Below are 27395 nucleotides of genomic sequence, written 5' to 3'. Positions count from 1 at the left end.
AGGGGACGGCAGAGGATGAGATGGCTAGATAGCTTCACTGATGCAATGAATATGGACTTGAGCATGCTCCGGGAGAGAGCGCAGGACAGGAAGGCCTGGCGTGCTATGGTACACGGTACATGGGGTCATGAAGAGTCGGACACGACTGAATGACTGAACAACAATACTATTTAAGTTTATTATTATTTTTGTAAGTCACCTGAAGTTGATTTTATAAAGAAAAGCACAATATATTTTACATAAATAAATAATTTAAGTTGGCGATCACTGGTTTAATTATGAATAGTAAAATGATGTATGAATGCAAAATGACAAAATAAAATTGGTATAAGCAGCAGTGTAGACAAGATCAAACTAAAGATGACATGAGCAATATTCTTTCTACCCCCTCCCCCCACAGCTATATCAGTAAAAATGTTTGTGGAAATCATGGTCACAGATGAATGGATCCTATGAATAAAAAATAGAGAAGACAATCTATGCACTCCCCGTGAACACAGGGAAAGCTTTCATACCTTCAATGTGCATGTTAGATTTTTAATTTATAAAAATAATATTTTATTTTTATTCAACATGATACTGAATTATTGTATTTACTTACCAGGGCTTGGACAGTTTTACATTAACATTTGCACACTCATCAGAAAGAACAATGAATCATAAATCACTTGAATCACTGAATCATTGCTTGACTGCTTTGATTCCCTACCATATGATAATTCTCATGACTACCAAAGTAAGAACCTCCTAATATAAAAGTACTGAGCTCCTACATATTTGTGAAATAAAATCTCTCTTCATGTAACACATTTCACTCTTATCTTGGCTGAGGAAAGTGCTTTTCAGAAGCTTTTCTGTGAATTTTGAAGTGCCAATTTGAAAGAAAAACTAAAGAATAATAGTCATAAATCTTAATGGTTGAGTATTAAGTTTCTTCGTAAGAGTGGTTGCTGTTTGATATAGAGGGAGCAACATACCAGAGCATACAGCAATTAAAATAAGCAAAGGAATTTCTACAATCTAACACAGAAAAATGTAACAAAACATAACAGCACACCCATCGCAGAGCGTTCTAAAGTAAAGGCAGTCAAGGGAGGCATAACTTGCCAGACAATATCACTGGATGGAAGCAACTACTATGGCTATATAGGCAAAGCAATTTTAAGCAAATTGCCTCTGGTATGATTTATTTACAAGTGGATCCCTGCAACAAAATGTTCTGTTTAAGCTTCTAGCTATTCTACCCCCCCCCCGCCCCCTGCAGTTTCTCTCTCCCCACAACAACCAGCCAGCATTCTGAGTAAAAAAAACCTTAGTCCAGGCTACTCTGCTGAACTAGCTGCCATCATTCCAGTGTTGCATGTCTCATTTCATTCATATACTGCCTCAGAGGCAGGGATAAGTTCCTAGACTGGTCAGTCATGCATCATCAGACACAGCTTTGCTCTACTTGATCATGGACTGGGCGAGGCATACAGAAGTAGATCTGGATGGAGTGGGCCTGGTAATGTAAAGCACGTTTTAGGCATGTGCTACTTGTATCACGAACACAGAATATGGGAGGGGCTAAGGCACCATTTGGTATATTTTCACCTGCAGCTATTTTTATGATTTCTCCTTATTCTGCATGGAATTGTACTTACTTTTTGTTAGATGCGTTCTTTAAGCGTCCTCAAGACACTTGGCAGGAATTTTTAAAAAATGAGCCATACTCATCCACAAAATTGTATAAGCCACTTTCAACATGCTAAGTTGACAAGATTACTATTATTTTTTTTCTTTTTAAGAAAGAAAAGAAAAAGAAAATCTGTTTAAACCTTTTTCTTTTCATATTAATAGGCTTTCATTCACTTTTCTCTCAAGCCCCTCCCTCGCCATCATATTCTAGTTCCTATTTACAAATTCCACACACTTCTATTTGTGTGTGTGTGTGTGTGTGTATGCATATATATGCGATTTCAAATGTTGAAAGTTGCCTTTAATGTGTTTCCTCTGTTGTTTACAGGCTATGTGGTTGTTTTTTTCACCCAATCCTTGGGAGACATCTTTGCTAGAAAGCCAACCATAAACTCACACTACTTCCAAGTAATGAGTTTTCTAATAAACATATTGGGGGGGGAAGGTCCCCCCCACAATAAAAATGCATTCCTATGGATGTTTCCTTGAATTAACCCCTGCTACATTCAATGAGGTTTATGTCAGGAGCGCCCTAGCTGCGTCTTGCAGTCCCCAATAGCCAACTCAGGACACAGACGACAAGGAATTCTTTCCAAGACTTTATTACTTTATTATTTTATGACTCTTTCAGGATACTAGTTGCTAGCGCCAAAACAAGGAACAGCACTGGGGAAAGATAGCTGAGTAGCCTAAGCTCCAGGTAAGGCAGTTGGTCCCCATTTGAAGGAGAATCACGGGAAGACCCTGAACTTATGGGCTAGGGAGAGATCTTCCCTCTTTCCCTTGGGTCCTCGGGACGCGACCGGTGTTTGTGCACCAAACGAGCGCTACGCCTCCTTTCTGCGCCCTCCATTTGTTGCCGCTCCCTGCGTCTGCGCTGAGCGTCCAGCAAGCCCCCCTCCAGCGCTCTCTCACTGCCAGGGTCACTCTCTCTCCCAGGAACGCTGGCAGGAGGCATCTCTGCCAGTTGCTGTGCTTGTGAGAGATGAGCAAGATCCTCTCCCACGGATTGCTGTTCCTCCTCAGAATCAGAACTGTTCTGGGGCTCTATTGGCTCAGTTTCCACCCTGACAGATATTCCCTTGTAAGTGTGTTTAGGATTGCAGCCTAAAGCATTGTTCTTTTCCCAGTCTTTCTTTATCTGATTTTCTAGAATCATATTTTAGACCCTTGGGAGATTTGGTTGGCTCCAGTACGTCAAAAATATAATTGCTGCTGCTATTACTATCTATTTGCCTGCAAGGAAAAGATTTATTACTCAACTCTTCAGTGCCTGCCTGTCCACCTCCCAAAGCCTATGGTCTCCTCTCTCTGAAAGGCTGCCCTGACAGTATCTTTGTTACGTTTTCAGCCCCACTCCTAAGACAGCTGCTAGAATCTGCACCTTAAGCTTTCCTGTCAGCAGTACTATGTTCCGTGTGATGTTTCAATACAACACATCTTTAATGAATGCCATCCATAACAATCCATTTGTCATGGTAAGACTGAAGCAAGCTGCGCCAAATTCAAAGTTGCATGCGTTCAAAAGGCTTATCTTTCAAAGAATTAATTCGTGCAGATTTTAGAGCAGAGCAGCATACACCTTAGGCATAAATTTGCAAGCCACTAGTTCTGCACATCTGCCAAATCTAATGTTGTTTTCTAGATTTTAGTACCATAAAAGAAGAACCGAAGTTAGCAATAGTAGCACAGCACCTCAAGTGCGATGTGATATAAAGGCTGTCTACTCACCCTATGCACTGTTTACAGTACCAGCCACAGGCACCATATTGATTTCTACAGATAACCTTGAACAGAAAAGGGGGTGAAAAAGAGCAGCTCGGCACAAACAGATTACGTAGAAAGCAGCTACATGAGAATCAGGCTAAGTCCCCAAATTATCTTCCAGAAATACATGCATGGTGCTTTGGATAAGTATCAAATTCTCCTATCCTAACACTGTTATTTTAAAAACATACCACATACAAATCTTAATGACTAACTTGGCTGGGTGGTGGTGAAGGTCTTCAAGCAGAGGCTAGACAGCAAATGATTGGGATGTTCTTGCTCTGGGTATCCTGCACTGAATAAAATCGCCTACAACACCCCCTCCAACTCTATGATTCTATTAATATTTTTTGACAGCAGCTAATGACTTTATTTTAAACATTCATAATTATGCATATATTTTATATCTTGCCTTTCTTACACAGAACTCAAGGCAACATACATACAGTTCTCAGGCAGTCTCCCATCTAGGAACTCACCAGAGGCAGACTGTGAGATGCTTAGCAAGGTTGCTGCACCATGTTCACACCAGGGTCCTGGGACCTTTATCCAAACACTTAAAAAAATAAAGCTAATGCTAAAAACCTTGCAATGTTCCAGCTGCAGGCAATGCACAAGAGCCACTCTTATCTTACATGAACCACCAGTGGCAGTTTTCTTTGCTACAGAATTAAAAGCCCACTGAGGGACATACCCAATATAAATATATTTTACTCATGTAAAAGCTGCATTTCCACTTTAAGCCAGCAAGTGCTTCTGTATCCTAAGCACTCAGGCTGGGGAAGGGGGTTGCTGTGGTCTATAGGAATTCCATCTCCCTCTGCAAGCTCCCTGTCCATGTGATTACTGGTCTAGAGTGTTTGCACCTTATATTGCTTGAGTGGGACACCCATTAGAGATTCTTTTGGGCTACCACCCACCCCGCTGCTCAACAGACTCCCTAGGTGAGCTGACGGAGGTGGTGTCGAGTGTGCTGCTGAAATCCCCCAGACTGTTGGTTCCGGGGGATGTCAACATTCATGCTGAAAGCACCTTGTCTGGTGGGGCTCAAGATTTCATGGTCTCCATGACAGCCATGGGGCTGTCCCAACATGTCATCGGCCCAACACCTGTAGTGGGGCATACGCTAGACCTGGTTTTCTCAACTGGACATGGAGATGGTGATCTGAACGTGGGGGACTTTGCATTAGTCCCTTTGTCATGGTCAGATCATTGTCTGCTGAGGTTTAGACTTAGTGTTTTTTTCCCCTCTGCAAAGGTAGGGGACCTATTAAGATTGTCTGCCCCCAGAGGCTAATGGATCCAGATGGTTTCCAGAGGGCTCTGGGTAGGGATGTCAGAGAATTCCGCCACGGATCTCGGTGAGGCCAAATGCCAGTGCATTCAGCCCCCCGAAAACTGTGGCGGAACGGCCTGCCACCCCCCTGCCCCCCCGCGGATCCCCCCCGGGACGAGACTTACCTGGGGCTGATCTTCCGGGCGGCGGCAGCTGCGGCGGCGGCTTCGGCAGGGGCGGCTGCTGGTCTTCCGACCGGCTGCCGCCATTGCCATTTGTCTTGTAAAAAAACAACAACAACGTGATAGGCTACGTAAAGATTTACATAGCCTATCATGGCTGGGTTAAAAAAAAAAAAAGAAACGACGTGATAGGCTACGTAAAGATTTACGTAGCCTATCATGGCTGGGTTAAAAAAAAAAAAAGAAACGACGTGATAGGCTACGTAAAGATTTACGTAGCCTATCATGGCTGGGTTTTTTTAAAAAAAACAACCGCATACACAAATGGCGGCTGCTACGGCCGCCGCCATTTGCGTTCCTTATTTTTGGCCGTCTGAATCTACGTAAATATTTACGTAGACTATGATGGCGAAAATAAAGGGGAACGCAAATAGCGTAGCAGGCGCTATTTGTGTCCCTTTTTGATTCGCCATTTTAGCCTACGTAAATATTTATCAAATATCAACTTGAACTCTGGTGTGTGCCTATGGCCAGGTAAATTCAAAGGCAGTGAGAGCGGAAAGGAAAAAATAATTCACTGCCTCTAATCAATTGTCCATATGCTGCCTATCAGAGCTTTTTAGATTTGTTCGGGGACTTTTACTTTCTGGCCCTAAGGACGCTACGGAACCATCTAAGGCCTGCCGTAATGCACTGGCTAGGCACTTCCAAGATAAAATCTCTTGCGTCTGCCAGGACTTAGACTACAGTTTTACTGCTGGTGAATCAGGTGAGGTGTCCACAGCGTGGTCCGATTTTCTTGGATACGTTTCAGTTGGTACAGCTCAAGGACGTGGACAAGGTGCTTGGACAGGTTCATGCAACCACTTCCATATTGGATCCTTGCCCCCCTTGGCTTATAAAAACCAGCAGGGAGGGAACAGCTGGCTGGGCCAGGGAGGTGATTAATGCCTCCTTGCAAGAGGGAGGAAGTGGTGAGACCACTCCAGATTTTTTTTCCCTACACCTGGAAAACTTTAATAATGATAGGCCGGTTGCAAATGTTCCATTCCTGGGCAAAGTCCTTGAGCGGGTGGTTGCCAACCAGCTCCAGATACTCTTGGATGAGACCAATTATCTGGATCCATTTCAGTCAGGGTTCAAGCTGGGTTTTGGCACAGAAACAGCCTTAGTCACCTGTATAATAACCTACGTCCGGAGAAACACGGGCGAGTATGACCCTGTTGATTCTCCTTGATCTCTTGGCAGCTTTCGATACCATCGACCGTAGTATCCTTCTGGGATGGCTCTCTTGAGTTGGGAGTGGAAGGTACTGCATTGCAGTGGTTTCGCTCTTACTTGGAAGGTCGGCTCCAGAAGGTGGTGCTTGGGAAACATAGGTGGGAGGGTGCTGTTGTGCTCATGCTCTGGTTGACTGCTGGGTGGCCACTGTGTGAACAGAATGCTGGACAAGATGGACCCTTGGTCTGATCCAGCATGGCTCTTCCTATGTTCTTATGCTTGGCCTCATGGATTCTCCAATATGGGGTTCTACAGGGGTCAGTTTTGTCACCCATGCTGTTCAACATCAACATGAAAGTGTTGAGTGTGGTCATCCGGAGTTTTGGAGTGTGCCGTTATCAGTATGCCAATGACACATAGCTCTATTTCTCCTTTTCATCTTCTTCAGGTGAGGCTGTGGATGTGCTGAATCAGTACCTGGCTGTGACAATAGGCTGGATGAGGGCTAATAAACTGAAGCTCAATCCAGACAAGACTGAGATGCTGTTGGTAGATGGTTTTGCTGACCGGATGGAGGATGTTCAACCTGTTCTGGATGGGGTTGCACTCCCCCTGAAGGAGCAGGTCTGTAGCTTGGGGGTTGTCCTAGAACCATCTTTGTCACTTGAAGCTCAGGTGGCCTCAGTGGCATGGAGCGCCTTCTATCAACTTTGGTTGGTGGCCCAGCTACGCCCCTATCTGGACAGGGATAACCTGGCTTCAGTTGTCTATGCTCTGAAACCTCCAGTTAGATTACTGCAATGCGCTCTACGTGGAGCTGCTCTTGAAGACGGTTTGGAAGCTACAGCTCATGCAAAATGCAGCAGCCAGATTGACAACTGGGACTAAAAGGTCCGCGCATATAAGACTGACTGTGGCCCACTTGCACTGGCTGCCTATATGCTTCCAAGCTCAATTCAAGGTGCTGGTTTTAACCTATAGAGCCCTACATGGTTTGGGACCGCAACACCTGATGGTAACTTCTCCCAAAATGAACCTACCCATACTCTATGTTTAGCATCTAAGGTCCTCCTCCAAGTGCCTCCTCCAAGGGAAACTCGGAAGGTGGCAACAAGGGAGAGGGCCTTCTCAGCGGTGCCCCATACATCTGTGGAATGAGCGCCCTGATGAGGTCCGTCTGGCGCCAACATTGTTATCTTTTCAGCACCAGATTAAGATCTATCTCTTTCCCCAGGCATTTGGCAGCGCATAATGAATTTTAATTGATCCCGGATATGTCTTTAGTTATGACTGACCAAAGTTGTTTTTAGTTATATGTTGTCTGTGAATATGTCTGTGTGCTTTTATGTAAATGGCTTTTAAACTTTTGATATTGTATTTTAAGGTTTTGACTTCTGTAAACTGCTCAGAGAGCTTTGGCTATGGGGCAGTATAGAAATGTAATAAATAATAATAATTTTAATTTCACTCTTTAGTTAGTCATTAATGGAGTTTGTAAGCATTTTGTTGTAAGACAATGAGAAAAGGAGAGATTGACTGACCATTAACTACCTTAAATGATGTGTTTTCTGCTTGTTTTCAGTTCTTAAGACTTCTATTTGTGGTAGAATTACTCATATTTTCAGGAGGAAACTGAAATCTCCACATCACCCTACTATAATCTTCCACTTATGTGAAAATATATTTTGACAGCTCTGCACTTCTAGGCTTAGAGGCTGTGTCTATGTGGAAAAGAGTCAGTTATTTAAAGCAATACTGATAAGAGCAATAATGGAAAACTAAGAAACAGAAAGTAGATTTCAATTAATCCAGTTTATTTAACCCCATAGAAAGCTTGAGCAGGGGGACTAGAACACTTCATCTGAGAATGCTGCTTGTAGTCATGGCTAAGACTTGTAGGTTTGCAGAAGGAACAAACTTCCTACTGAAATGCACTTTATCTGCACTCTGACCTAGATTTATGCATACATGGCTCAAAGTCTGCCATTCTTATACATGTGACAGAACCAGCACAAGTGCAGGAGTTGACATGATGCAGTGCCAAGACCAAGTTGCAAGGTGGTAAATTCACAGCTGGCAAGCCACTCTATCTCAGCCTTCCCCTGCTTCACTTTCATTAGCAATATGGGATAAGAATGGTCTACTTTGCAGAGTCGTAAGTTTTACTAAGCTAATGCATGTGAATACTCACATTTCTCCAAAAGCTTTATATACACAGCAAGTTATATTGTTTTATATTAAACAATGCTCATTAAAAGAAAGTAGTGCACTGAAAAAGGATTATTACTCTGGGTAAGTGCATAAGAGTCTGCAAGCCTCAAAATAGTAACTGTTCAATGTTCTTTAAAATACATTTCAAAAGATCTGTTATATATGAAGGCTTTCTATACAAAGTAGTAAAATAGTGTGAATTCTGAACACCTTTACACAAAGGTGTTTATTAACTTGCAGGCAAAAACAGTTTTCCCAGTTTTTATATGAAGGAAAGTATAATACTTCTTTGTCCCATTACTGGCAGGAAGCTTCTACAATGTAGAGTCTACTCATGGGTGGGCAACTTTTGGCCTACAACTCCCATTAGCCCTAGTCAGCATAGCCAATGGTGAGGGATCATGGGAGTTGTAGGCCAAACCATCTGGAGGACCATAAGTTGCCCATCTCTGAAATTGTATTGATGACACCAAAGGTAGGGATTGGGCCCAGCACCTCTGCAAATGCACCGCAAGAAGCATTCTCAGTTGAAGTGTTCCTGAGAGGAGGTGGTGCAAAATATTTAACAAATCAGAACAGGAAATTATACAGTGTCCACTGAGGTTACAGACACACTCATTTATCTCAGTAGCAGGGCAGTTCATAGATTTTATTTTACCATCTATTATTGGACACAGATAATGTCAAATCCCATACCCTGGATATGTTAATGACCTGGGCTGTTTACAGTGCATGCTATTTTTTTGTTTGTTTCCGTTCTATGCCATGGCTCTACCTTCTGTATAATTATAATATCTACAGATTCCGGTCTGTACAACGGTATGCTGTTCAATTTGAAATCATAAGATGTAGATTTTAATGAACATTTTATGAGGTGTCACCATCTTTAATAGTTTCAGCATTACCAGAGCCTTGTGCAATAATCACAACCTTGTGCAATTATTCCCATTTTACATGTATGGAGCAGAGTCTGTAATAATTATTTGCCCCAAACTGCTGTGGGTGCTGGGGTTAGAGGTAGCATTTTAATAATGCACTGGGCTTAGACGTACCAATATGATTCTTTTGATGAGCTGCCATTTACTGATCTTCAGCATATGGTTTGACTGAATATCCCCATCAATAAATAGTATATTTAGCAACTTGGAGGCATATATTGCAGAATGTGCTTAAATCTGCTGACAGATTTAGCAGCGATAATAGTTCTGCTTGTGCTACTGAGCAACATGTTAGTCCATCTGCATTGAATTTCTGTTAACAGATAGAACATCTCAGTCACAGTATTCTACAACGTTGGAAACTAGATTCTGTATTCCCGAGGGTGGAATGCTAACCATATTTACTTTGAAGCAAATCCCACTGAAATTACTGGGACTTACTTTTGAGTAAAACAGGTTAGTTGACTACAATACTATAAACACCTACTTGAGATTAAGTCCTTTCAATGGGACCTATTTCAAAGTAGGCGTCCATAGGTTTCATCTAAATCTTACCTTCGCTGATTATGAGGACATGCTATTTTCCTTCTAAACAAGAGTAAACTCTACTCAAAGCATTTTCTATTAGATTGCCCTCAGCTGCCATGGAAGATTTACAATTAATACAAGGAGCTTCCCATTATCCTTGGAATTTCACACACAAACTAAAGGGCAAATGTAAAGCAGCAGGAGCAAGGACAGGAGGATACAGTAGCCTGCCACATCTCCTTGCAACATGCAGGCTGGAGAGATGAAAGATGTTGCTCTTTCCTGGCATGCGTAAGGGGTCAGGTCAGAAGATCATTCCACTGCTCCTTTTGCCAACTTTTTGTGGCACTTTTCAAGAAAATAATTGGTAGAAAATGCACAATTAATGTATTGGACTTGCACAATAAGCACATCATTCATATAATGCAAATCAGAATGCTCAGACTTGGGGACCCAGCAGTCGTAATGACTGAAATATATAACATTATGTATGGTGTAAAAGTGGATAGAAAGAAAGTTGCTTCAGCGATTTCAGAAGCCAGTCTGTTTTGAGTAGGAATTGACAAATCTGTCAATTTCAGTTTTTCTGTTTCTCATTTTTCCAATTTTAAATTTGTCCCATCCCACATCCACATTAGTTTACAATCTTTTAATTTGTGCACACTTTCATGCACATGTCTTCTAATTCAATATATGCATTTCTGTATGCATATTTTAAGTAATATGTGCATATTGGAGAACTGCATCACAAAATTTGGAGAAGCACAAATAACAAAGGATAATTGTTTCAGTTCACATATTGGGTCAGAAAGTGTAAATTAGGAAGGTTAGCATTAAAATGTAAACCACACAAATTTGTTCCGTATCCCTAGTTTAGGGACTTTTATTCCTCAAATGTGCTTTAGAACATGTCCATACAGGTATTCATTCCAAAGCATTATAGTCAGCAACATTTAAATGGTTTATCCCACTTTTCCAAATGAATCGCTCAAGGAACCTACAAGTACATACAACGCTCATATAAAATGTCCTTCCTCTCAATATTAGTATTTTGCTACAGACATTTTCAATCACTCTATAGCCATGGCCAGAGCAAAAAAGGAACACTTTTTTCAATACTGGGCCACTTCATACTGACCCCAAACAGCATCTTCCGTAGTGTTAAACTCCCTATGTTGTCCCATCAAGGTAGAGTCAATGAAAAGGAGCATTTCTACTGACCCTACAGAGAGTCTGAGGACAAGAAAAGATAAGACAGCCTAGACAATAGCTGCTTTTTTGCAACCTACTGCTGTGCATATGTATGCTTCAGACAGTGCATCTATATGGACATTGAAAATTGTTGTATGACGGTTATTTCATGGAGAGAAGTCCTTGCTAGCCAGATTTATGAGGGTTCAGGGATATGATCTTTTTTATAACAGCAACACATCTAAAATTGGATGTGATCAATCTTCGAAAATGCAGAGGGCCCATACTGTCGAGAGGTCTACAATTCTGACACTTACGTACAATCCTATACAGACTTATCTGGGAATAAGTCCCACTTAATTCAGTAGGGCTTACTTTTAGTAGACATGTATAGGCCTGCACTGTTAATCTCATTTTGTCCTCTGCCAGCATTCACACATCCAGAGAAAAACCCATTTAAAAGAAGCTAAAAACAAGGCTATTCAGACTAAAATAAGGCTATTCTAGAGCAAGAAACAGAATCTACAACAAGGCTATTCAGACTAATAAGTGGGCTGTAACTGGTCAGAGGGAACAATAGGTGACCTATAATATACAGGCCTGCCCATCATAATGACATTCATCTCCCTAGTAATATAGCAATTGATCCAGCTCTCGATCAAAGCATACTCTTTTATGAAGCCACAAATCAACCCTCTCTTATGAGTGGAGATCCCAAACACTTAACAAGATTGACTCTAAGGCTGGGTTCAGAAAACACGATAACCCACGCTCCGAGATCGAGTATGGGTTGAGTGTGGGTTGTCATTGAACCGTGGGTTATCACTGAAATGTGAGTTATCATATTGTCTGAACCCAGCCACAAACCATGGTTTGTTAACACTAACAACCCGCAGTTCACAACCCAACAACAAACCATGGGTTCTCTTCATGGTTTGTTAGCACAGCTGAGTTCAGCCAATGTGTTAACCCACATTTCAACAACAACCTGCACTCAACCCATACTCAACCCTTGAGTGTGTGTCTGAACTCAGCCTAAACCTAGTCACAGCTTGAGGCTTGCTCCCAACTTTCTTGGGCTTCAGACAAATAAAAAAGTGTGTGTGCGTGTGTGTGTGTGTGTACACACACACACACACACACACACGTGTCAAGAGATAAATATTCTGCCAAGGCATGATTTGGAGGGTGTGGAAAAGGAGTAGAGAAGCATCTCACATATTTGGAAAGGTCCTGTGGAAAAGGCACATACCAAGTACAACTTGTTACACATCTATCACACCTACATAGGCAGCATATGGAAGAAAGATTAACTATTTGTACCAGAATTAGTATATATTTCATGTAAAGAATATATGTCACTAATATTGCATTTCATCTAAAGGACAGAATAAGAATGAATCAAGACAAGGGTCTTCCACAATGGTCACTTTTCGATTATCAGTTTAATACCACTGTCGGTCATCCTTTGAAGCTTCTGAAGATACTCCCTATAGCCTTGCACTATTCTATTTGAATATTAAAGAACGCTAACAGCATGTTTAGTCAGAATTAAGTCCCACTGTGTTCAACAAGGCTTGCTCCTCATTAAGTGTGTTTAAGCTTGCAGCCTCAAATCCTCATGGTTTTGCCTCCATTATACACTGAACCACCTTGTTTATCTCACACAAAAATATTGTTAAGCACCTCTCATCAATCTACCCAAAAGGCAAGGATTTCAGGAACAGAATGGAATCCTCTTATGTCTGATATTAAGGGCCTGAGGTCATACACAATAGCTAACTGCACTACCTACAGAGTGAGACAGATAAAACATGGAAAGGAAGGATGTTCAGTGTCTGTATTAAAAGACTAACATTACAAACAAAAATTTCATTCCACACAGTATTACTCAATCTCACTGTAAAAAAGCAACTTCCCGTCTTATCTGACATTCAACTGTTCTTTAAAGGCAATTTTCCTTTTATATCTAAAACCATTTTTTAAGTTCAATCCAAAATGTTCATTGAATGAGAAATAGGGCTTATAAACAAACCTCACAAAAACAAAGAAGAAACTTTCTGAGGAGAATTTCATCATTCTATGCTCTGACATTTAAAAATATTCCGTGAAAGATCTTATAAATGGACACTTGGTAGCAACTTCAAAAGAACAGCCAGATGCCTGTAGTTCCCTAACCTTTCTCAGCATCAACTGAAAGGATTCCCCCATGCCCGATGCTACCAATGTCCTTTGAAAGTGTTACCTTTAACTTTGTTTAAATGCAATGAGACTTCACAAGAATGTATACTGTAGTATGCCTATCACACTCTTTCCAATCAGTTGACATATGGGTTGTATTACTCTCAGGCATGAAGGTATGTTGCATGAAACTCATGTCTTGCTTGATAGCCCAGCACACCTCAATGGTAAAACAATAGTAAAGGGGAAAACATTAGAGAACTCTTGCTGCACGTTGATGACTCACAAATTTACTGAATTGAGCTAGCACTTCTGAATGCAAAGTGCCAGGATCTGTGTCCTATTTTACAAAGTTCAAAATAAGGTTTTGAGGAGCCCGCTAAAGTAGAACCAGTTTAGCCTGTTCTGCTACATTAATAAGGTCAGTCTATAAAAGTGCAAACAGCACCTTTCATAAAATAACCGGATAGGATAAAGGAAAACTTCTGGAAATGAGCTGAGAGACACCATTTTAACAATATGTTCAAGTCTGACAAAGTTCAAACCTGACCTCAAACATGAACTTGTGGATGGCCTTAGGCTAGCACTCTCTCTCAGCTTCAGAACCCCATCTATAATATGGTGATAGTCATCCTGTCCTACCTTACAATATTATCATAAGGATTAATTGGGAAATATAAAATACCACAGTATTCAGGAAAAGTGCTATATCAATGTGAAGTAATTAACCCCCCTTTTCTTTCCAGATTTTGTTACCCCCTTCAGAACAAGCACAACACATCGTCTTTGTTAATTTTACCTGTCTTCTTGGTCAAGCTTTATCTATGCATACTCAAGTTATTACAACAACATTTACATCTACACATGGGTCAAGTATCAATGGATCAAGTATTATGTGAGCACTGTTCCAAGTTCTTACTTTTAAAAATAAAGCAGCCACATAAACCAGTCACATAAAACTTCAGTTCACTGAACAGGTACTATAACCTTTTTTGGGGGGGGACATCTAAGGAACATGGACATCACCAGATGGTCAATATCGAAATCAGATTGATTATGTCCTTTGCAGCCAAAGATGGAGAAGCTCTATACAGTCAGTAAAAACAAGACCTGGAGCTGACTGTAGCTCAGATCATGAGCTTCTTGTTGCAAAATTTCGGCTTAAATTGAAGAACGTCGGGAAAACCACTAAACCGTTCAGGTATGACCTAAATCATATCCCTTATGAATATACAGTGGAGGTGAGGAATAGATTTCAGGGATTAGACCTGATAGACAGAGTGCCTGAGGAACTATGGACGGAGGTCCGTAACACTGTTCAGGAAGCAGCAACGAAATCCATCCCAAAGAAAAAGAAATGCAAGAAAGCCAAGTGGCTGTCTGATGAGGCTTTACAAGTAGCTGAGGAAAGAAGGGAAGCGAAAAGCAAGGGAGAAAGGGGAAGATATACCCAACTGAATAGCAAGGAGAGACAAGAAGGCCTTCTTAAATGAACAGTGCAAAGAAATTGAGGAAAACAACAGAATGGGAAAGACTAGAGATCTCTTCAAGAAAATCGGAGATCTCAAGGGAACGTTTTGTGCAAAGACTAGCATGATAAAGGACAAAGAAGGCAGGGACCTAACAGAAGCAGATGAGATTAAGAAGAGGTGGAAAGAATACACAGAAGAACTAGACAGGAAAGATCTGAATGTCCCTGATAGCCATGATAGTGCGGTCACTGAACTTGAGCCGGACATCCTAGACAGTGAAGTCAAGTGGGCCTTAGGAAGCATTAGTAACAACAAAGCTAGTGGAGATGACAGTATTCCAGCTGAGCTATTTAAAATCCTAAAAGATGATGCTGTTAAAGTGCTGCATTCAATATGCCAACAAATTTGGAACACTCAGCAATGGCCGCAAGACTGGAAAAGGTCAGTTTACATTCCAATTCCAAAGAAGAGCAACGCCAAAGAGTGTTCAAACTACCGCACAATTGTGCTCATTTCACATGCCAGCAAGGTGATGCTCAAAATCCTACAAGCTAGGCTTCAGCAGTATGCGAACCGAGAACTACCGGAAGTACAAGCTGGGTTTCGAAGAGGCAGAGGAACTAGAGATCAAATCGCCAACATTCGCTGCATCATGGAGAAAGCAAGAGAATTCCAGAAAAACGTCTATTTCTGCTTCATTGACTACGCTAAAGCCTTTGATTGTGTGGATCACAACAAACTGTGGCAAATTCTGAAACAGATGGGAGTACCAGACCACCTGACCTGTCTCCTGAGAAACCTGTACGAGGGTCAAGAAGCAACAGTAAGAACCAGACATGGAACAACCGAGTGGTTCAAAATTGGGAAAGGAGTGCGACAAGGCTGCATATTGTCACCCTGCTTATTTAACTTATATGCAGAGTACATCATGAGAAATGCCGGGTTGGATGAATCACAGGTCGGAATTAAGATTGCTAGGAGAATTATCAACAACCTCCGATATGCAGACGATACCACCCTAATGGCAGAAAGTGAAGAGGATCTCAAGAACCTCTTGTTGAAGGTGAAAGAGGAGAGTGCAAAAGCTGGTTTGAAACTCAACATTAAAAAAACGAAGATCATGGCATCTGGCCCCATTACTTCCTGGCATATAGAAGGGGAAGAAATGGAAGCAGTGACAGATTTTACTTTCTTGGGCTCCAAGATCACCGCAGACGGTGACTGTAGCCATGAAATTAAAAGACGCTTGCTCCTTGGGAGGAAAGCTATGGCAAACCTAGACAGCATAGTCAGAAGCAAAGACATCACCTTGCCGACAAAGGTCCATCTAATCAAAGCTATGGTTTTCCCAGTAGTAATGTATGGCTGTGACAGCTGGACTATAAGGAAGGCTGAGCGCCGAAGAATTGATGCTTTCGAACTGTGGTGCTGGAGAAGACTCTTACGAGTCCCCTGGACTGCAAGGAGGTCAAATCAGTCCATCCTCAAGGAAATCAACCCTGAGTGCTCATTGGAAGGACAGATACTGAAGCTGAAGCTCAAATATTTTGGCCACCGAATGCGAAGAGAAAACTCTCTGGAAAAGACCCTGATGCTGGGAAAGACTGAAGGCAAAAGGAGAAGGGGACGGCAGAGGATGAGATGGCTAGATAGCATCACCGATGCAATGAATATGAACTTGAGCACACTCCAGGAGAGAGCGCAGGACAGGAAGGCCTGGCGTGCTATGGTCCATGGGGTCACGAAGAGTCGGACACGACTGAACGACTGAACAACAACAGATCTAAGGAACTACAGTGTAATCTAAGAAAACAAGTATATCCTGAAACAAAATGTGGCAATATATCTTAACCCCCTAACAAGAGTTCACCTGTTCAGGGATAGCTTAAGCTATTAAGGATTCAAGGAAGTCGAATAAGTCCCATATTCCCACAGCTTTTCTTTTCCAACTGACACTCAACATTCCCCAGTTTCTTGAGAGCGCTGAGCACGTTTTGTCCTCATTGGACAGCTTTTCAGATGAGGTTTTAAAAATAGTTAAAAAAAAAACCTTCTGCAAACCTGGGATCTTCTTGAGCATGCTGATAGCTCCCTCTGGTTTCTCAGTGGTCCTGTTTTGCGTACAGTCCTGTTGGCACTCACTAGCAGAGTTCAGTATTAGAGAGACTGATAGTCTACATAAATAGTATAGCTCTGGAACAACTAGCGGTTTTCTTTACAAAGCTAATATATTGGGACATATTTAGTAAGTCTGTTCCTAATATATTAGATATGTAAAGAAAACCCTATTGCTGTTCCAGAGCTGCATGACATTTCTTTTATAGTCTTGAGTGGTATATCAGCATTGAAGATCACAATTCAAATTTTACTATACAGTCATAAACAAACAATAGCTGTAAGAATTGGATTCACTATTAAAGTACCTCAAAGGCCGCTTCCTAAAAGATTTGTAAAATTATGACTGACTTCTTTGGGCCACCTCTGATTTAATTAAGTCATATGTAGCTGCTTCTAAAACAATTAAAGCGCACCTCAACAAGAAGCTACCTTCCCAAATTACTGTTAAATATATTTTTAATTAGCTGTAAAAATATTTAAATTCCCAGCCCTGTACTTCTGGAAACAGCTTCTGTCCCTCCCCTTCTTTGCAGGTCTTCAGGAAGTCTCTGAAGACCCACTTGTTTTCACTGGCCTTTTTATAATCTTTGGGCTGTAGTTTTACTGTTATCCGTTTTTATAGTATTTTATATTTATTTATTGTCCATTTGTTTTTGTATACTTTTGCTTTGTTTTATCTTGTAGGCTGTATTGAGAAGGTTCTACCCTTAAAGGTGGCCTAAAAATAATTTAAAATTAATAAATAAATAACAGACCTATACTGACCTGGAAAAAACCATGCAGCTCATTCCTTTTCATGTTCACTCAGAAGCAAATCCCACTGTGATCAGTGGGGGCTGATTCCCAAGAGAGTGTGCACTGAATTGCAATTTTACATTTCCAGGTGCTAGCATATTTTCAGGAGTCCAGATATGACTGGGATATCTCCAACTTTGTTAAGAACATGTCATTTTGCAACATTTTTCATAGCTAATAAATAATTTTGTTAGCACCAATGAAATGCAAACAGAAATAATAATTAGCCATAATCCCAAACAATCTTGTGTGAACTTTGAGCAGAAAGGTCTTTGGCACATGTACACATGGAAGCAGCCAATTTTATCGTCTAGCTGCATCCCCTTTTGCCATGCTGAATCACTCTTGAGGGCTGTCCAATCTTCAGGAGTAGCTGTTGGGGTGGCATGGGATACCAGGACTGCAGTGGGAAAGACAGCCAGAAAAGTCCAAATGCACAAACAAAACACCATGCCTGGAACTTTGAATCCTGGACATGAGACAGCAAAGGTGTTATATTGGAGACCTACCAAACTGTAGTGACATTGCAGAAAGATGGGGGAAAGCATAAAGTTTGAGTTCTCTTATTCTTGTATCCCACCTTCCTCCAAGGTACTTTGGTGGGAGGATAACCAGGGTTCTTTACTCCTACAATGCTATCATCACAACAACCCTATGGGGTAGCTTATGTGGCAAGACAGCTACTGGGTCAAGGTCTGCCAGTGAGCTTCATGGTGGAATGGAGATTTGAGTCAAGGTCTGCTCTCCCAATTCCAAGACTGACCATTATTTCCATTTCATTTAACTAAAACCCAGTTTATACACATTTATTCCATGACATATCACCCTTCCTTGCACTGTATTGTTTCTTGTTCCCTCTCATCCCCAAATCCACTTTAGGCAGTACTATAGGAAAGCTGGCAAAGGGAGAAGAATGTGTCAAAGGGGCAGTTTGATTTCCTGAGAGGCCGAATGGGTTGTGGGGGTGAGTGGACTCACCAAGCCCAATAGATATCCAGCAAAACTAGTTGCCAACCCTGGCTCTTGTGCCTATCTGGAAATATATCAACCAAACAAAATTTGAGAATTTGGGGTGGACAACCCTTCACTAAACGTTTTCTAGCAAGAGAATGCCGTTACCCACCCTATGGCTAAATAGATAACCACTGAAGTGACAAGCAGGTAATTTTGTATACACCCTGAAAGTAATCAGGGAAAGAATGTGTAAGGACTGCTTCCCATTTCAGACCTGTTCTTATAGGGTGAGTGTGGTTGGGTGTTTTTTTTAATAATCTCAGTTGGGAGCAGTGACGTGAGACTTCTTACAAATGACCCAAGATGGCTTTCACTGCTTAAATGAAGCTAAAAGTGTGCATTCAAGGAAACACATCAGTATTCCTGTTGCTTTTGCCTGACATTTAAATTTATTACAGCCTTGATGCTGAAGTTAAGACTTACTTTGCAATCGTTTTCAATGTTTCATCATCAGTGTTATTATCCCCCAAAGTTTAACACCCCTCACCACTCCATTTTTTAAAGCTGACAGATCACTTTTATAGAGAGATTGTAATGAATACTACATGTAATTACAGTGAATATGATGCTTATGCAAATACATCAATCCTATATTTTCATCTTGATAATAAATAGTATATGAGCATGATGTTAGCATAAGCTCTCACACCTCCAGTATACCTTATTCCATCCTTGTCAATAATTAGACAAAAATGGTTAGCAGCCTGTCTGTACCCACATATCTAACATATTTGTGACATATCAACTGCCTTAAAAAGCAATAACCCATCCCTTGAGTTTGCAAAAAACGTATTTACTAGTTCCCAGGAAGCAATTGCTGCTAGCCAGAGCCAAGCAGTTGAGGGCTAAACTAGATGTTCTGTAGGGGGGTTCTGTGCTTGGAACTCCTCAAATCCTTTTACTAAAAAAAAAGAAAGAAAGTAGTAGCAGCTGTGGGAGCAAGGGTGTTAATCTTCTGCCCCACATCAATCTACAGTTAATAGCAGCTTTGGAGGAAGGGGAGGGAGAAGAAATCAGTGAAGAAATCAGTGTGTTAACCCCCTAATGAAAACTACACACACACACACACATCCCACAGCTGGTTTTTAAGGAGGAAAAAGATGCTGGAAATAGAACTCCCACATAACACCTAGTTTTGCCCTGAAAATTAGTCACAACCCTGCCTTTAGACCCTTCATCAAACTAGCTTTCAGATATGCTCTCTTCTCAGAAGACATTACACCCATTTAATATCATTGGCACAGACCATAAGTTCTCTCTTCTACACAGGGCTATACAACCCTAACACTTCTAATATATCCCATTTTAAAAACAGATTTCAACTATTTTAAATGGAAATGTCATGAGTTTACATGGATAAGTCTTCACACTGAGGGGAAGGGAGATATACATGCACAAAACATGCTGGAGTTGCTTTCCACTACCCCCCCCCCCCCAGCCCTAATCCTTTTTAACAGCATACTGTATCAACTCCTTAATGGAGAGCTGCTTTATGATTTTTTTTCTTGCTTGTTCTCACAACAACCCTGCAAAAGAAGAAGAAGAAGTCACTGCCACCTTTCTCACTCTGAAGCCTAGCCTATAGAATGAAGGCCAGTCACAATGGAGAAATAATTCATCTCCCATTTGGAAAAAACAATGCCTTGGTTTGATATAGATTCTAAACTACAGCTATTCTCTATAAAAGTTCACACAGTTGTTGAACCTGCAAATTTGTTTCCTTGGCCTGGTCTCACAGAGTACCATTTTTACAAGCTGCTGGCGATACAAATTTAAGAGGAAATTCTGCAACCAAAATACTCAGCTGTCCAGGATTTCACAAGCCATACAGGTGTCACAAAGCTGTGATTTATGTCTCTGTTTGAGGTTTGCTTTTCCTTCCCATGTCTTATATTGGCAGCAGAGAGATTTTTCCCATACAAAGCTGGAATTGCACCTATCGCCTATCATGATCAGTGCTCTGCCCATATGTAGAACACATTGGTGAGGATGTTATTTCTTCAGCAAACTACTTGTAAACTAATTTCATGGCACACTGCCCCAAAAGCAGATTGTTCTCTGTTATACAATTACCCTTCAGAAAAATAGTCTTGTTGTACTGAATGCTTATAGACACATAGCACAACCCAGGATAGGCCAGTCCAGTGTTCAAAACTGGATCCTACTGTATGGGATTGTAGATATGATCAGCTAGGATAATCAAGGTTTTCTCCAGAGAAATCCAAAGTTTCATCTTATATACTTTAGAACATTAATTATTAATCAGGCTTTTTAATCGTGATTAATCCACCCTGCTCAGTTCAGCATGGAGTAGGCGAGATACAAGCCTAAGGCCACATCCTGGCAACTCAAGTCTTGCTTTCCACCAGATAGGTCATTCAGCACTTTCTCTCCACAATAGTGAAGACAGCACAGTAGACATCAAACATTTCTGCAATAGCTACAAAGACCCTTCTATAATTCTATTATTGAGTTTCATAAAAGTGAGAATACACAGCGGTTTTACTTTATGACCCATACCCATTTTTAAATGCCACTGATTTATTGTGTTGAAAATTCTGGCACAGCACTTTTCAAACAGCAACTGATTCAGCTACTTTTAATGCCTAAATTGCTACATTAAGGAAGATGACACAATGGCACTGCCCATTTTATATGCAATTTTCTCCAGAAATAGATTTCCATAGGTGCTTTGGCCTGACAGCTTACAAAACATGTGCTTTGCTGTACTGCAGGGAGTGTCACTTACAAGAGTCTCTGACTGGGCTCATACTAAGAAAAGCCAACAACACTAAATACTTCTTTAGGGATGATTTGGGAAAAAGGCCTTCACTCAACCGAAGAGCACATGCTTGGCATCCTGAAGGTCTCAAGTTCAACCTCTGGTATCTTCAGTTAGAACAATCAGGTACCAGGTGACTGGAATGACATCTGCCAGAACCCTGGAGTGCAAAATCCTGCTAGATGGACCAATGGTCTGACTCTGTATAAGGCAGCTTCCTAGAGTTCTTTGTTTCTCTGTTCTTTATATACAGGAGGACAGCCTTTTCCTCCTAAGAAAAATACTATCTTGGATGTCATGTGAAGATGTCTTCAAGCTCATCCCTACTGTTTCCCATAGGGGAAGCAGTTTCTTATAGTGGACAGACGCTCTCTAGGAAGGTATGAACCAACCCATACTCTAGCAACATTCTTGTGAACAAGTAAGAAATCCATACTTGGCTACCTCCTTGCTTTAACTTATCTGTCAACGATACGCGAGTACAGGGGTACAAGTACGTTGAGGTCGTATGACTGAAGCCACTGCTCACATGAACAGAGCCTGTGAAACCCAGAGTTCTCAGAATCTAAGACCCAGAGCTTTCATATTTTTTAAAAGTTACGTTTGTAGGCCTCATTACTGTAATCCAAAGCATGAAAATGCACCCAATGTTTAAAATGCCTATCAACCAAAGGACAAATAAAATGATCTAAGATATTTTGTGTTCAAATCTCATAATTACCAAGCTCATTGCTATGCAGATCTGCCTCATGGTAATTAACATTTGTACTCAGCAATACTAAGCCTCTTTATTGCTCCAAGCAGTTGGAATATTCAGTTAGTGGAAAGGAACCTGCCACTCCTGGCATTTCAAGATGACCTGTTTATGAAAATGAAATGCCTCACATTCAGGCTCACATAGCATCAGAGAGCTGCAATCTGGTGGCTCCTACTTTCTCATAAATGTTGTATTTATTATGTCCATATAAGTTATTAAAATTTGCTATAGTATTTTGGCTTATGGTGCTGTTTTTGGTGATTCTCAGTAATGAACAACTTGCCCGTTCCTGCTTTGGTTTTAACATACAGTAACGTACAAGTCTTCACTGAGACACTAGACTAATTCAAAACAAGGCAATATTTAAACCTTTTTCAATTTCTTAAGCATCTATTTAGTTAGTAAGTAAAAAAACACTCAGACAAGAGAAACTGTTTACAGCACTCTCTACACTTGGGCCCTTATTTGTATTTCCAGAGGGAGAGAATTCCAGAGGTGCTGGATCTGTACCAAAAGAAACCCTGAGGCTGATGGGATGCAAAACAAAGTGTATACCATTAGCAGTTAAATGTTGTGTTAATTATGTTGACTTCATGTGCTTTGAGTCAGAGCTTTGCCATTAAGTTTAAAAATAAAAACACAGTGCCACCTAGTAACTAATGTGAAGGAAGCTAAATCCAGCTAATGTGCAAAAAGCCAAGCACAGCTAAGGGTGTCCAGAAAGTGCGTGCATGCACAGCTGATTCTACTTTGTTCAAGAAGAAACAATCCACATTTTCTCCAACTGTATCATGCACACTTATGATATAAGGAGCCATCTACAACCTTCCCCAACTTGAGGTATGGTTGCTACTATTTTAGTGGCCCGCCTCCTATGCCTTTAACAGCAACCCAACACACAGAAATGTAACACTGAAGCTTTTCCTGGATTGGAGATGTGTTGTAAAAAGCATCACCTGCTGAATTTCTGTGTCGGGAGGCACAAGATAGTGTCTATATTAGGTAGACAACCCTAACAAAGGCTTGTTGGCATCAGAGAATTCATACTCAAAGTTACTTAACACCATCAACCTGTTTTACTCAAGCCCAAATTAAACACGACACCAGGCAAGAATTTACCCCTGAGGCTTTACACAAGCCCGCTCTCTCCTTTAAAACAGACTCTCAAAGCTCCTCCAACAGCACTACACACTTTGGGGAAAACATATCCCACTGAACTCAGTTGGACTCTAAGCACTGGACTGAAAGCGTATAGCGTCAGCATGCCAATGCAGCACCTGCTGTGCTACCAATTCCTGGTGTGCTAGGAGTACACCTGCAGGTGATGACATGGTTTAACTGAGATGCCACTGCGAAGCCCTGTGGTTAAGTTCTTCTTCTCTGCCTGGTGTCACATTTAAATGGGACCTCACATCACAGGAGTTAAAGAGAGAAGTTTCCCACTTCTTCCGATGCACTGAGATGGATGACGTGGGGTTCCAACATATGTTCGTTATTGGGAGTACATATCTCTGGATAGTAAAATATTCTGAATTAATGGATACAGAACTGTGCGTTTGCGGATGACATCAGTGTGATAAGTGGGCCTGAATCGCTGTAAGAGAATGCAACCCAGAAACACTGGATGCACCCCCACCCCTCCGGCAACCTCCTCTTACTACAGGGGAGTGGAGTAGAAGGGGAGACCAGGAACTGCAGCGAGGGTGGAGGCGGCTGCTCCTCCTCCCGACCCACCATTAGGGGGTTATTAAGGGCAACGTCCTGCCTCCAGAACAAGTCAGGGGTCGCATGGAGGCAGGCAGTGCACCTAAAGGAACCAAGGCTGCCTTACGGGTCCTTCACCGCCAAGCAACTCCTTCCCCACCCCAGACGGCAAGGGGGCGCCCCCGGCTCGCGACGGACCCCGTCCGAAGCCGCCAACGTCCCCTTTCTCAGGCCTTGCCAACGCCACAGGCCGCAGCCTGGACAGTGGCTGTAACAGCCGCCGAAGCCGCTCGCTCCCGGCCCGACCCCGGTTGAAGAGGAAGAGGGACACGGCTCCGGCCCGGCGCCGGAGAGGCAGGCGGGAGCGAGGGCCGGCGGGCAGGTGGTCCGTGCGGCGACGCCTCGCCGCCGCTCCCCGACGCGCGAAGAGGCGCCCGCACCCCCCCCCCTTCCTCAGTCGGCGGCCCCGCGGTAGCGACTCACCCGAACCCGTTCCCCTGGGCTGGGCTCCTCCGCTCGGGGCGACAGCGACGACCAGAGCAGCAGCAGCCCCAGGAAGGAGCCGAGCAGCAGCACGGCGCGCAAGAGGAAGCCCAGCTTCAGCCGCATCCTCAGCCCCGGCCCGGCCAGCTCCCCTCCGCCGCCGCCGCCGCCGGGCTCCCGCTACTGCCCCCCTCCCGGCGACTGCTGCTGTTGCTCCTCACTTGCGCCGAGCCGAGCTCTGCGTGGTTCCCCCTTCCCCTCCTCCTTTTGCTGCCGCTGCCTCTCCTCCCTCTCGCTCGCTCGCTCGCTCAAGCAGGCGCCTGGCGCCGAGCCCCGCTCTTGCTCTCAGTCCCCTCCCCTGTAGCTTCACTTCTTCTCCTTCCTCAGTCTTTGCTAGCTGCCGCTGCCGTCTCCTTTCGCGGCGCCTGCTGCTCGCTCTGTTCCCTCCCTGCAAACCCACAAACTTTTTTTTTTAATATCCCCCCCGCCCGGGGGGGGGGGATTCTGGTTTTTCTTGGTCTCTCTGTGTCTGCGTTTTTGCGTTTTTGGTCTTCCCTCCCTTGCTAATCTTTCAGCCCAGTTTGCTAAAACGAAGCAGGAAATCGCCTCCAAAGGCTCCACGTGGCTGATTTACAGCCCGAAGGGTTGTTTCAGATTAACTAGGCGACAGGCTGCCTGTTTTCTTTTCTCCCCCGCCCTTTTTTTTTTCTACACGTCCTTTTACGGAGGTGGATTTGTAAGAGTAAACCTCTCAGGAGCTATGCAAATACCAGGCTGCTACTCCTGCTCCTAGCTCTGGCAAGGTGAGAAGAAGGAAGATCCGCGGCTTTGCCTTGCTCTCTCGGTTGCTCGTCTTTGTCTTGGCTTGGGCAGCACGGGAGAAAATCCCCATATTACAAAGGCGTGATCAGGAACTGCATCGTGGAACTATAGTAGCAATGCCTAAACATACCTAGGCTGGGAATAAGCTGTCATAGGAGATCAAGGAGTTATTAAGGGGGGGGGGGAGTGGCGCAGGGGGAAATGCCGCTGCCTCAAACAAAGGAAGAAGTTATGCCTTACTTAAAATTAACTCACAGTAACTTTTACAAGCCTGCTAAAGGTTACCTCCATGTCGCAGAACAATATCCATGCTGGTAGGGCTGGCCCAAGGTATTTTGCTGCTTGAGGCAGAGCACAAGATGGTGCCCCCTTCCCTTTTATGTACAGAAGGTGACCAGACTGAATGTTGAATCTTAGTTTGACACAGGCTAGCTTAAGCCATGCATGACCCAAACAGATCCATCCCTCAGCATCTAGCTAGTGCCCCACCCCGCCCCATCTGCCTCCTTACGGGGCTGCCTCACTGGCTAATGGTAATTAATTAATTAATGGTAATGGAGAATCTAGCAAAATGCAAGTATCCAGAAGTAATTGTTACTCACCGTAGCCTGGGCTAGGCTATCACAGGTGGCTTGGAACCCACCAGAGATTCGAGGACTCCCCTGTACAGCCTGCCTTTCAGCTCAGGGGATTAGACCCATAGGTAGGTTCAGAACAAATAAGGCATCCCATTGATTGCATTTGCAGGTGGAAGTCTCACCTGGTCTTGGTGCTCCAGTTCATAAGAACTTAAGAAGAGCTGGGCTGGATCAGACCAAAGGCCTACCTAGTTAAGCATTCTATTAACTCAGTGGCCAACCAAATGCCTCTGGAAAGGACATGAATGCAATTGCACCCTCCTGCTTGTGTTCTCCAACAACTGGCATGTGGAGGTATACTGCTTCTGATACTGGAGGTATTTATTTATTTATTTATTTATTTCTATACCGCCCAATAGCCGAAGCTCTCTGGGCGGTTCACAAAAACTAAAACCAAACAACACACAATAAAACAATTTAAAATATATAGAACATTAAAACCACAATATAACAATACAACCACAATAAAACCTAGCAGCAGTACAGGAGTTTAAAATACAGATTTAAAACAGCAAAGATAAAAATTTAGAAAGCTAAAATGCCTGGGAAAATAAAAAGGTCTTCACCTGGCGCCGAAAGGAGTACAACGTAGGCGCCAGGCGAACCTCACCAGGGAGCTCATTTCAGAGCCGGGGTGCCACAACAGAAAAAGCCCTCCTCCTAATAGCCACCCGCCTCACTTCCTTTGGCAGGGGCTCACGGAGAAGGGCCGCTGATGATGATCTTAAGGTCCGGGCAGGCACATATGGGAGGAGGCGATCCTTCAGGTAACCTGGCCCCAAGCCGTTAAGGGCTTTGAATGTTAACACCAGCACTTTGAATCGGGCCCGGAAATGGACTGGCAGCCAGTGCAGCTGGAAAAGTATTGGCGTAATATGAGCTCGCAGGCCAGTCCCTGTTAACAATCTTGCTGCCCTATTTTGGACCAGCTGAAGTTTCCGGACCGTTTTCAAAGGCAGCCCCACGTATAACGCATTGCAGTAATCCAGACGGGAAGTTATCAGAGCATGGATAACTGTAGCTAGGCTATCTCTGTCCAGATATAGTTGGTATACCAGCCTAAGCTGATAAAAAGTGCTCTGTGCCACTGAGTTCACCTGTGCCTCAAGTGACAGTTCTGGATCCAAGAGCACCCCCAAACTACGAACCTGATCCTTTAGGGGGAGTGCAACCCCCTCCAGAACAGGTTGAATATCACCTAGCCGGGCAGACGAACCACCCACTAACAGTACCTCCGTCTTGTCTGGATTGAGTTTCAGTTTATTAGCCCTCATCCAGTCCAATACCGTGCCCAGGCACTGGTTCAGAACAGCCACGGCCTCACCTGGTTTTGATGAGAAGGTATTATATAGCTATCATCACTAGTCGCCATTGATAGCATTATTCTCCACGAATTGAAGTTCCTTTTTAAAGCCATCCCATAGGGTGGCTATCACTACATCTAATGGTACCAAATTCCATAGTTTAATTATGTGCTGTGTGAAGAAACACCTCCTTTTGTCTGTCCTGACTCTTTCATCATTCACCTTCATTGGATGACCCCAGGTTCTAGTATTATAAGAGATAAAGGAAAAAAACTTCTCCTTATCCACTTTATCTACACCATACATAAGTTTTTACACCTCTATCATGTCCCCT

General features: G+C 42.8%; 1 protein-coding gene across 5 annotated transcripts in view; it reads right to left on the bottom strand.

Moving 5' to 3' along the window:
- GALNT7 (polypeptide N-acetylgalactosaminyltransferase 7) overlaps window positions 1-25425 on the bottom strand; it is a 67262-nt gene extending 41837 nt beyond the window's left edge. For 2 of the 5 annotated variants that reach the window (XR_014792129.1, XM_084856459.1), the window contains exon 1: window positions 24298-24522. Coding sequence is in view for 3 of the 5 variants with exons in the window: in XM_084856459.1 (XP_084712585.1) it covers window positions 24298-24423 (126 nt within the window). In the remaining 2 variants the exon portion in view is untranslated. Of the gene's footprint in view, window positions 1-24297; window positions 24914-25404 lie in introns of those variants that run through there. The other 3 variants (XR_014792128.1, XM_084856460.1, XM_084856458.1) reach the window with 3 other exon arrangements.
- Window positions 25426-27395: the final 1970 nt, after the last annotated feature.

Source organism: Heloderma suspectum, chromosome 5 (genome assembly GCF_057233095.1).
Source record: "Heloderma suspectum isolate Gila_16-S chromosome 5, 16-S_ref, whole genome shotgun sequence".
NCBI lineage: Eukaryota > Metazoa > Chordata > Lepidosauria > Squamata > Helodermatidae > Heloderma > Heloderma suspectum.
Note: the sequence above shows the minus strand (reverse complement) of the source record. Positions and strands in the feature narration are given on the sequence as shown.